Source organism: Acinonyx jubatus, chromosome A3 (genome assembly GCF_027475565.1).
Source record: "Acinonyx jubatus isolate Ajub_Pintada_27869175 chromosome A3, VMU_Ajub_asm_v1.0, whole genome shotgun sequence".
Taxonomy (NCBI): Eukaryota; Metazoa; Chordata; class Mammalia; order Carnivora; family Felidae; genus Acinonyx; species Acinonyx jubatus.
Window position 1 is genome coordinate 10,426,830 of NC_069388.1, and position 12,364 is coordinate 10,439,193.

A 12,364-nucleotide genomic window follows, 5' to 3' on the forward strand; every position below is an offset into this window, starting at 1 on the left:
CTGAGCCGTTGGCAGAGTTCTACACAGGGCTCGAACTCATGAACGGCAAGATCATGACCTGAGCCGAAGAGTGACGCTTAACCAACTGAGCCACCCAGGCGCCCCTAGGATACATTTCGTTGCTGCAGAAGAAATAAAGAATGTAGATAGGCATGAAGAAAAAACATAGATTTACACTGCCAAACTCTTCCTCTGCTTTTGCGTGTCTGGAGGGAGGTATGTTTTGTTTCTGTGTATGTTTCTTTTTCCTTCTCAACACGAAGCCGTCATACTTTCCTAATTCCTTTTAACTAGAGTGGAGCATCAGAATTGTGTGTAAGGTTTAGAAAATCTCCCTCTGTATCTATATCTATGCTTGGGCCTTACTGCATTCTTTAGGTATAGAAGGCCCAAACATACATATTTCTTAAAATCTTTATTGGTTATTCTGAGAAGCGTTTCCAGTTAAGAACCACTGTTAGAATATCACTATCAAACTTACTTTTCTTCACACGCACACACACACACACACACACAAGCCAACTTAACTTTTTTTCACTCGTGTCAGTGATTATGATAATTTTAATGGTTTTCTAACAGGGCCAGGACTAGGGTAAGGAGACTGAGGTTTTCCCCCAAGGAGCAAAACTTAATGAGATGCCGGAAAAAACCTGCAACACCCCCAAACACAGCAGTCAAGATAAATCCTATGGTGATGCGATATTTAAAAAATTCAGGCAGAAGTCCGTGATGAACACAGTTCTGCAGTTTGGAATCAATGGGATCCAGCTCTGGATTAGCACGGTGAAGTCTCCCCTCCCGCACCCTAGTCCAGGCCCTGGCTTTGTACCCTGGTTCTCAGCCCTGGCACAGTGACGTATCGGGCCGGATCGTTCTTCGTTGTGTGAGCTGTGCGTCGCGGGATGGTCAGCAGCGCCCTTGGCCTCTACCATCCAGGTGTCTGTAGCACCCCCTCCCCCAGCTGTGACAACCAAGAGTATCTCTGGACACTGCCCCGTGGCGGGGGGAGGGGCGGAAGTGCCCATGTTGAGAACCCCGGTGTTCTGTGGGGTTCAGTTTCAACAAGTTGAAAAGCGCTGCCTGTGTCATGCTGGAGGATGTCTGTTGAGCGGTAAACGTTGTGGTTATTCAGCCGCTTAATCATCCTGTGCCTCCGTGGACTCATCTGGAAGTAGTGGGTGTGAGCCTGTCTCTGTGGGGGTGGCCCTTTGAGGTTAATGAGCTCTCAGCTTTGAGCTTTATTTGGGGAGCGAAGCAGGGCTGTCGAAACAGGACTCCTTCCTCTTTGGTGTGAGTGTATTTTTATCAGTGGCGGCCCATTCCTAGTATCCGTGAGTATTACACATGCTCGTAAGTGGTGACGTTTTCATTGCATTTCAGAAAGAAAAGGGATGCTTGTGGTGACTCAGCATTGAGTTTTTGCATTAATCTCTCCTCTGGTACAGAGACTGGAGTTCTCGCTGGGGCGCGTCCCTGCCATGGATCGATAACGAGAAATGGAGGTCTATGGTTCATTTTCACCTCTGCGTCTCATGTGTTGGCTGGGATATGTCGAATGACCTCGAAGCATTATGTGGTGCGAGGTTCCCACCCGAGGGCCGGGGCCAGGGGCCCTTGGACGTGGGGGTCTTGACTCCTCCTCTAGCTTCTGACCTCATGTGGAGCTGTGCTGTGCCCCTTCCACGAGAGGACCGGTGGTTTCTCCCCAGGGCGAAAAGAGCTGTAACCTGCCTCTGTGGACACCACATCTGTTTTTATTTTCCCCTGGTATTTTTTAAGTAAGGAGAAATGTGTGTGGGTTAAAGGGCCTGTGGGGAGGAGGCTGGAGATAAACACTGTACGACGTGAAACTCTTCCATATGGGCAACGTGAGGGTGTTTGAAGACCGGGCCCTAATATGAATGGGGAAGCTGGCAGAGCCCCTGGGAATTCCCAGCACCTTAATGATCTACGTGGATTGCCATTCGGTGTGTGGATGAGCCTTTTCTTTGAGAATTAAAAGCCAGTTTCAGAATCGGCAATTCTAATTCCTCCTCCCTGAGACATCTTGGTTGGAAAGGGGGGTAACTGTTGATTGGGGGGAGAGACAAACGAACGTGGGGACATTACACCAATCCCTGTGATGTTGGTTGGGGCCAGTCAGCCTCGCCTTCTGACTTGTTGTCAGATGGTGCCCTGGTCTGGAAGTGAGGTCTTTGCAAAGACCTGAGCGGCCGTGTTTCTCTCTCTGCCTCGCTCTAGACTGGTTTCCCCTGGGATACAAAACCCCAAAGCTCTGTGCCAGCCCACATTTGAAATACTGCTGGAAGCGTGTGACTTCTGCAGACGTGACATCAGATTGCTTGTAAAATCCAGAGGTTTGCGAAGGATGCCCTTCGCTCGTCCTTTCCTTCAAACCCGCTATCCGCAAACCTTGCCGGCCAAAGCGATGGCTTGGTCAGAGGTCTTGCTGTTGCCCCTGATGTTAGATAATAATTTGGTCCAGGTGCTGAGGAATGTGGACAAAATGAAGACGCGCGTCTGTGGCTAGAACATAAATTACAGAGCTCAGAGAGAACGTTCTGGATTTGCTCTTTCCAGTGGAGAGGACCTTTCTGTAAATCTTCAGTCCTTGTTATAATTTTAGAGGTAAATTCTTTATAATTAAAAGCACTTGGCAAATAATGATTCATTTAAACTGGAGTTCTGATTCATTACCCTAATTATCGTAACCATGCAGTGCCCTTTGGCCTGGAAGTGAAACTCGTGTCCTCTTGGCACCAAAGGTTAACAGAGCAGGAAGCCAGAGCACTGTGTGTGCCTGTATGACCAGAATAATTTAGTAATTGTCTAATTACCTGAGGAGTCTAATGCCACTGCTAAAAATAGTATTAAAAAATTAAATGAAAGTCGTTTCTTCTCATCTGTTCTCTATTTTGGGCAACCACATGTTCACGGGTAGAAGATGGGATTCATTCGAAAGGATCGGGTCCCTTCTCTTCTGCTGGATGAAATACGTTTCTAATGGACCGTGGGCTCCAGTCGCTCCCGAAACTTCTCTGACTTCCGGGGCTCAGCCGTGGAGCAAGACTATGTTGCAGGGGTTCTTTTTGTCCCAAACTGTGATGTAAAACCCAGAACTGATGTCGGCCAATTTGATATTTATTTCTTCCTGGAAATAGAAAAAAAAAAAATCCTGTCCGGGCAAGATGTGCCACTGTCGCCTTAGCAACACAAAGTTGTTCATTTGCTCCTCAAATACTGGTGCGTGCCAGGCGCTGCCGTGGGCCCTAGGATTGCGGTGACAGACAACACACACATGGACAAGTTCCGTTCTCACGGCTTAATGGGAGAGTCGTCAGGTCAACAAGTCGGTTTTAGCCGGAACACGACATCCCGCACTGCAGCGTGGAAGCATGACTTCTGGCAGGAAGATAAGCTGGGACTCTTGCGGAGGGCCTCTCTAAGGATGCAACATTTTAATCGCGACCTTCAGTGATGAGATGGAGTGAGCCAGCCCTGCTGAGATCTGGGAAATGATGTGCCCGGCAGAGGGCAAGGCAGGTGCAAAGGCCCTGAGGCAGGAAGGAGCATGGCAGTGTTCAGAGAACAGAAAGGCCAGTGTGGCTGGAGCAGAGAGGAGGATGAGGAACGTGGCAAGAAGGGAGGTTACAGAGGTGGGCAGGGGCTGACCAGGTAGGCTCCATGGACCATGGGAGGGCATCTGAGGTCTGTAGAATACAGAGCACAGGACAGCCCCTGCAATAGAGAATCATCCTCCCCACATGTCGGTAGCACCCAGCTTGAGAAGCCCTGACCTCACCGGCCTCGCCTGCAGCACAGTGGGGGCTTCGCTCTGTCAGAGGCCCTGACGCCACCGAAAGGAAGAAGGATTCACTTGTTCACGGGTAGAATGACCCTCATCCCCTGAATTGTAGTTTTTTCCTCTGTTTTGCTGTAAATGATTGGGCTCCTGAAAATTACTTGCCGTTGAGTGCAGTGTCACTGCAGATGTCGTCTGAGCGCTGTGCATCGAAGCCACGCGAAGAAAAGCAGTGTCTCCACATGGTTGCTCTTCCACACATTCTAGACCCTTCTGTGTCTCCAGTCATCCTCCTTGTTCTTTTGTCTTTCCTGTAGCAATCCCAGGACCCGCCTGCTCAGAAGGGCCCCACGCTCACCACCAAGGTGCGGCGGACCATGAGTAGCCGTGTGCACGAGGCCGTGAAGGCCATCGCCCTCTGCCACAACGTGACTCCCGTGTACGAGTCCAACGGCGCGACCGACCAGGCCGAGGCTGAGAAGCGCTATGAAGACTCCTGCCGCGTGTACCAGGCCTCCAGCCCGGACGAGGTAAGCTGCCGGCAGGCGTGGCGAGGCGCCGAGAGACGCCGTGCGCCTCTGTTCCACACGCCGGGCGTGGGGTTCCCCGGGGAGCCACCTGTGAGCAGACACGAGCCAGGGTGACGTGGCCCTGCCAGGGAAACACACTTTCACACGCGTGCAGAACTTCCTTCCCCCTAGAGGAAACACTCTCGGACTTAAGATATGTCCCAAACGTGGGGCGCCCGGGGGGCTCGGTCGGTTGAGCGTCCGACTTCGGCTCAGGTCATGATCTCACAGTTCGTGAGTTCGAGCCCCACGACGGGCTCTGTGCTGACAGCTCGGAGCCTGGAGCCCGCTTCGGATTCTGTGTCTCCCTCTCTCTCTGCCCCTCCCCCACCCACCCCGTCTCTATCTATCTCAAAACTGAATAGACATTAAAAATTTTTTTTTAAAAATCAATGAGGATACTCAGAGTACTTCATTAAAAAAAAGAAGAAAAAAAAAGATCCTTCCCAAGTGCACAAATAGCAAAGAGGTGTTGTTTGTGATTCAGATGGCCAGCACATAAGGGTCCCGTTTAATCCGCATCTTCCCTTTTTCAAAAACATCAGCCTTATTAAGATACAATCCACATGCCATACAATTACCCATTTAGCATTTAGTATCCTCGCGGCCTGAGGCCTCCATTACACAATCAGGGGGAGAATGTTTTTATCACCCTTAAAGGAGGCACTCCATCCCGTATCTTCTGACTCCTGCCCGCCCCCCCTCCCCCGCCCCCGCCAAGCTCACTCTCTCCGGATTTGCTGAGTCTGGACGTTTCACACAAATGGAAATTTACAGTATGTGACACGTGTGTCTGGCTTCTCTCACTTAGCGTGTGTTTTCAAGACGCATCCATGCAATGGTACGTCTCAGCCCTTCATGCCTCTCTGTGCACGAATAATGGTCCATCGTGTGGATAGTGCTACATTTTGTGTATCCGTTTGTCAGCGGATGGACTTTCGGATTGCTTCTCTTTTTCTTTTATTCTTTTGCCGCCGCGGACCTTTGTTTCACAAGTGTTTGGTGTATCTTCGGAGAATCTTCATTTCTCTTGGCGTATCTTTCGGAGTAGGACGTGTAAGGGTTCCAGTTTCCCTCCTTCTTTGCCATCCTGTGTCCTTGTCGGGCCTTTTGATTCTGGCCATCCTAGGGAGCGTGAAGTGAAATCTCCCTCGGGGTTTTCATTTGCTTTTCCTTGATGGCCACTAAGGCTGAGCAGCTTTTCCTGTGCTTCGAGGCTATTTGTGTATCTTCTCTCCAGTGTCCTTTGCCCCCTTTTACTTATGTGTCTTTTTGTTGTTGAGTTGAAAGAGGTTTTTTTGTATATTCTAGACCAGAGTCTCTTATGGGATATATGATTTGCAAGCAATTTCTCCTATTACGAAGGCTGTCTTTGTACTTTCACGATGGCGTCCTTTGAAACACTAAAGCGTTCTGATGAAGTTTCGTCAGCCACGTCGTTGTTTATACGTAAGCACATTATTTTGCTAGGACCACAAGGACTCATCTGATTCCATGTTCAAGAGCAGAGAGTCTCGTAGCATGGCTGATCTTTATTTTTTGTAACAAGCCCCTAATTGCTTTTCCTCCTGGGGTCTCATATGATGGGAGCACTCTGCATACGTGTAGCAGAGCACTTGGCCAGTATGAAAATAATATATTCTTTGCCTTCCTGACGTGAGTATGATTCAGGCATAGGGAACATTCTGGTCTTTTTTCCTTCTCCCTCCTTCCCTTCCAGAAAACTTGTATTCTGATTATGAAAGCCATTACATTTCAGGATAGAAAATTTGGACACTTCAGACAACTATAAGAAGAAACTGGGTCACTTGCAGTCTCGTTCTTAAAAGATGACAATAGGCAACTTTCCTTGAGCATCTGATACCCGTCAGATCACATTTGAAGTGCTTTCTGTGTATTATCTTAGTTAATCTTTCTAGCAACTAAGAGGTACTTTTATTATCTCGATTTTCAGAAGAGAAACATCCAGGACAGAGAGGTTAAACATTTAGCCTAAAGTCACCTGGATTTTTTTTTTTTAAACTTTTTATTCTGGAAATAATTTCAGACTTACAAAAAAAAGTTGTAGAACTAGTACTTAGAATTCCCCTTTTACCAAAACTTCACTCAGATGCCTCCAATGTTAGCCTTTTTCTACCTGTGCTTTATCAGTCTCTCTCACCTTCGAAGAGTCAGCTGCAGACATGATCCTTATTTGCCTTTTTTTTTTAAGTTTATTTATTTTTGAGAGAGAGAGCAGGGGAGGAGGGGCAGAGAGAGACGGAGACAGAGAGAGAGAGACTCCCAAGCAGGTTCTGCACTGCAGTTGGAGCCCAGTGTGGGGCTTGAACCCACGAACCCTGAGATCATGACCTGAGCCGAAGTTAGACGCTTAACCAACTCAGCCACCCAGGCGCCCCCAATCTTTTTTTGCTTTTAAGTGTTTAATTTTTTTTTCCTAAAAAACAAGGACATTCATCAGAATCAGAAATTAACATTGCTACAGTACAATTCTCTGTCCTGCAGGGGTTATTGAAATGTCATCAGTTGTCCCAGGACTTAGCTTCTACTTACTTCACGAAAAAAAAAAAAGAAAAAAAAAAAAAAGAATCCCCCTTCTCCCCCAACCCCCACCATCAGAATCCAACCCAGGAACACACACTGCATTCTGCTGTCACACCTCTCGTCTCCTTAAATCTGGAACAGCTCCTCGGCTTTCCTGGACTTCCATGGCCTTGACGCTTTTGAGCAATACAGGCGATTATCTTGTAGAACGTTCCTTAGTTTGGGTCTGACACTTAGTTACGGGGCAGGCTCTGTGTCTGTGTCGTTGCCGCTGTCCTCAGTGCGCGTTGTAAGGAGGCGTGTGCTGTTGGCCTGTCCTGCTGTCAGAGATGCTAACGCGGCAAAGCTTCCCTTCCCCTTGCTGATTCATCGTATTGCGGCAGCCCCCTGAGTGACAGGGCCAGGGTTTTCACCCAGGGGACGTCTTGCCAGAACCTGAACTCTTAGTCATTTTACTAAGTTATTTTCTACAGGCCACTAAGAAGTTTTTGATGTGTGATCTTCCAGTATCTTTTTTCTTTTTTAATATTTTATTTCTGAGGGATCTCTGCATCCACTATGGGGCTCGAACTCACCACCCTGAGATCAAGAGTCGCATGCTTCACTGGCTGAGCCAGCCGGGCACCCCCAATATCTTTTCATATGTTTTTAACTGAAAAGGGAATTTTAGCATAGAGTTTCATACCCTCTGTTTTAAACTTGATATTTCATCATCCCTCCTTCCCAAATTTTTGAATAGTCTTAAAGACAGCTTTTTATAATTATGTGTATGTACCCCAATACCTTTTTTTTAAATGTTTTTGTTTATTTATTTATTTTTATTAAAAAAAAATTTTTTTTTAACGTTTATTTTTGAGACAGAGAGAGACAAAGCATGAACGGGGGAGGGTCAGAGAGAGGGAGGCACAGGGTCTGAAACAGGCTCCAGGCTCTGAGCTGTCAGCACAGAGCCCGACGCGGGGCTTGAACTCACGGACCGTGAGATCATGACCTGAGCCGAAGTCGGCCGCTTAACCGACTGAGCCACCCAGGCGCCCCAATGTTTTTATTTATTTTTGAGAGAGCATGAGCCAGGGAGAGGCAGAGAGAGAGAGAGGGAGACACAGAATCGGAAGCAGGCTCCAGACTCTGAGGTGTCAGCACAGAGCCTGACGGGGGGCTCGAACTCACAAACTGTGAGATCATGACCCTAGCTGAAGTCGGACGCTTGACCGACTGAGCCACCCAAGCGCCTCCTAGAATCATTTTTAAACCATCTTACTCTTCCCTCAGCGTTACAAAGGCTTCCGGTTGTTTTTGTTGTTCATTTTAGGGAGGGACGGGGCTTCTCTGGTAAATGAAGTGTTTCGAAGGTCCAGACTAATTGGAGAACATCGGTGAGCCTGGTGCTTGATGGCGTTTGGGGAGGGGCGGGGTTACCACAACGAGAACCTGTTCCAAACTTCAAAAATTAAAGGACTTTCGGATGTGGCTTTCCCTGTCCAGTAGCTTCTTTCTCCTTCTTGGGGGCACTGGATTGTGGCCCCTGGGGGATGACCCCTTGTCATCTGTCCTTCTTGGGGGCACTGGATTGTGGCCCCTGGGGGATGACCCCTTGTCATCTGTCCTTCTTGGGGGCACTGGATTGTGGCCCCTGGGGGATGACCCCTTGTCATCTGTCCTTCTTGGGGGCACTGGATTGTGGCCCCTGGGGGATGACCCCTTGTCATCTGTCCTTCTTGGGGGCACTGGCTTGTGGCTCCTGGAAGGCGACCCCTTGTGGTCTGCTTGGTGTTTATGGAACAGCACAACTGTGCACCCAGTTCATCCGTGAGCACTGACATTTGAACCAGATTTCCAGGGGTGAAGGATGTTGCAACCCTTGGCCAGATTCTGGGATGGGCCTTGTGTGTAGAGCGAGGGAAAGTGGGAGGAGGACGGATTTGGATGATCTGACCCATTTCTTCAGACTTGTGCCGTAATAACCAAAACCTTCAGATCTGTCATCATCTCTCCACCGAATTTAGTCTATTTGATCTTGCTTTTCCATCTGGAACTGGGAGACACTATCCCTGAATAGATGTCTAAGAGGGCCAGATTCTGGGTAGTTATGGGCGGAGGACCAGTAGCTTGGAGGGGGTTTAATGGGATTGGCATTTGAACAAGTTTCAGAAATGACGATCTGATCAGTACCACTCCCTGTGAGCTCCTAATTTTGGCTATTGATTGGCACGCGTACGGGAGGCCTTCAACGCCTGTCCCAGGCTCCTGGTTCCCACCCAACTTTGATATATTTGGTTTAGGGCCGGGCAGAGTTTTTCCACGAGGGTTAATCTTTCACAGAATGCTTTGTGCTTCTCCGCTCCTGTTCATAAATTCCACTCAGATTCAGATTTCTCTTGTTTTTCTAAGATTCCGAGTAGTGATTGAAAAAAAAGAAAAAAAAGAGGTATTTTCTTTTGGTCTTTTGTGTCTCCACAGAGGTCAGTGTCCCCCCCCCCCCCCCCAGCTTTATTTATTATCGTATAGTTATTTCGCGTTTATGGCAGATTATGTGAAAATACAGATAAAGTAAAAAGCAAACTGTCGTCCTACTAACTAAAGGTGTAACTGCTATTAATATTTCACTGACCTGCCTTCCAAACTGTTTCAAAAGATGCAGTGTGCATCTTCCGAAAATACAAATCTCTGTGTATAAATACACCAGGTGGCAGAAAGGAGGCTAAATCTAGTTCCAGCAAAATCTTTCAGAAGGCTGTACTGTTTCTAAATCCCTGTGGGATTCCGCATCGACTTGGCTGCGTCTAGAATCCCACGTTTGAAATCCTAGATCGATAAAACATCGCTGGTCCAGGCAAGGTCACGTGTACGGAATCCACATAGAGACCAGCACTCGTTTTACTTCGGAGCCTGCCTGAATAATTTCTACCAGTTGGGGTAGGATTCATTTCCTGTAACAGAAAGCAGGATTTCCTGGATTTGTTTCCTGTGCGCATTCTGCTTTGGAAGGCTTGCCGTGTCTTTATTCAGCTATTGATTACAGCCCGAGGGGCGCTGGGCCCTGCCTGCCACCATGCAGTAACTCCCAGCGGAAATGAACTAGATCTAATCTGGCCAGAGAGAGGTGCTCCTGGGTGCTTGGCCCGGACAGCATTCCGTCGCTTCCCAGGTGTTTGTCAGCGTCACGGGTGGGGTGCAGTGGGAGAGGGTGGAGGGGTCGTGGTCGTGATGCACTGTTCTCTAATGAGTTCGTTTCTTGGCGTGAATGGTCAAGGAGGTGCTCTCCTAAGGCAGGTAGAATCAACCCTGCGATCCATTCGTTTGTCTTTCTCAGGAATTCTTTCATATGAAAAAAACAAAATACAACTTTTTTTAGGCATGTGAAATCACAAGTACTTATGTCTTCATTACAGAAAAAGTAACAATGTAGATTCAAAAGAGAAGTTGATAAACATTAATTCTATCCACCACGTAGAGATTACAGTTTACATTCTGTTGTAAATTTTCCCCAAGCACATGCGTCTCTATGTAGAAACATAATTGCAGGTTTCTGTGGTACAGATTCATCGTGTAGCCCAGGGAAGGAAGGAGGGTGAAGTGAGTGAAGTCACATCCCTTACCAAATCCTGTGGCTGTCACATTCCTGTTGGATTTCTGTCTGCAACAAGTGTGTGTGTGTGTGTGTGTGTGTGTGTTTATGTATCTGTGTTTGTGTATATGTAGGGGTGCTTGTGTGTGCACACACATGTGCCCTGTGAGTACGTGTCTGTGTGCGCGATGTGTGTTTTGATTGAAAGTTTCTCGATGCCTTGGCCATGCCTTGAATAGCTCACTAATTTCAGAGCGATTAATTACAAGTTCTCATCGCGTATAGGATGTTCTGCAAGCCTGCCCCATGCTCGTGTCATAGAATGAAAAGCGTGTCTCCTTCTTACCCTGAAACCTTCATCTTGCCCCCTCTACACAGGACCTCCCCCTCCTGGACATCTTTCTCTGAGACGCCCATTGTCACCAGTAGCCGAGTATTCATGCAGAGATCTTTCTTTGCATATATTAGAATTTTTTCTCGCCCCTTAATTATTGACACATTTTTAAAAATTTAAGAAGAGCACGTTGGAGATTATAGATTCACTTTTGTACCTTGCTTTCAGTAGCTCTTTTTTTTTTTAATTTTTTTTTTTTGACGTTTATTTATTTTTGAGACAGAGAGAGACAGAGCATGAACGGGGGAGGGTCAGAGAGAGGGAGACACAGAATCCGAAACAGGCTCCAGGCTCCGAGTGGTCGGCACAGAGCCCGACGCGGGGCTCGAACTCACGGACCGCAAGATCATGACCTGAGCCGAAGTCGGCTGCTCAACCGACTGAGCCACCCAGACGCCCTGAGAACTGTAGCTCTTGTTTTTATTTTATTTTATTTTTTTTTTATTTAATTTAAAAAAATTTTTTTTTTTTTTTTCAAAACGTGGGACAGAGAAAGACAGAGCATGAACGGGGGAGGGTCAGAGAGAGAGGGAGACACAGAATCGGAAACAGGCTCCAGGCTCTGAGCTCGAACTCACGGACCGCGAGATCGTGACCTGGCTGAAGTCGGATGCTTAACCGACTGCGCCACCCAGGCGCCCCTGTAGCTCTTGTTTTTAAAGCGTGTCAGTACTTGGAGCATCACTGAGGTGTGACATCAGTAGAGGCCTGAGGTTGACTAAAACATTGGGTTGCCGTGGGTTCGTATGTCTCTCGATGGCATTTCAAGACCCTCCTGTCTGCTGACTTTCATGGAAGGCAAGGGTATCACATTGGCCTCCTGAGACCCCCGATCGCAGCTGCTGGCTGTGTTTAATTGCCACATTCTGACCTGATTACCGGGGGGATTTTATTTTTATTTTTATTTCTTTGGCGGGCGGCGGGGGGGGGGGGGGGGGGGGGAAGGGGTGGAGCAGAGAGGGGGGGGTGGGAGGGGGAGAGGGAGGGGGAGAGAGAATCCCAAATGGGTTCCATGTTCAGTGCAGAGCCCAGCGTGGGATTTGATCCCACAGCCTTGGGATCATGACGTGAGCCGAAACCAAGAGTCGGGTGTTTAACCAACGGAGCCACCTAGGCACCCCCATTTTACTTAGTTTTTGAATTAAAAAAAAATTTTAATTTTAATTTCAGCATAGCTGACGTACAGTGTAATAGTAGTTTCAGGTGTACAATATAATGTTTCAGCAGTTTCTGACCCCACCCGGTGCTCATCCTAAGTGTACTCAATCCCCATCCCCCAACCCCTGTCCATCTGTCCTCCGGTAACCATCAGTGTGTTCTCTATAGAAGTCTGCTTCTTGGCTTGTTTCTCTCTCTTCCCACCCCCACCTTGCTCATTTGTTTTGTTTTAATTCCGCATCTAAGTGAAATCATATGATACTTCTCTTTCTCTGACTTATTTTGCTCAGCATTATACTTTCTCACTCCATCCCTGTGATTGCAAATGG

General features: G+C 47.8%; 1 protein-coding gene across 2 annotated transcripts in view; it reads left to right on the top strand.

Moving 5' to 3' along the window:
* ATP9A (ATPase phospholipid transporting 9A (putative)) overlaps positions 1-12,364 on the top strand; it is a 125,910-nt gene that overhangs the window by 74,420 nt on the left and 39,126 nt on the right. For both annotated transcript variants that reach the window (XM_053199819.1, XM_027046627.2), the window contains exon 14: positions 4,120-4,332. In XM_053199819.1, the coding sequence (XP_053055794.1) occupies positions 4,120-4,332 (213 nt within the window). The remainder of the gene's footprint in view (positions 1-4,119; positions 4,333-12,364) is intronic.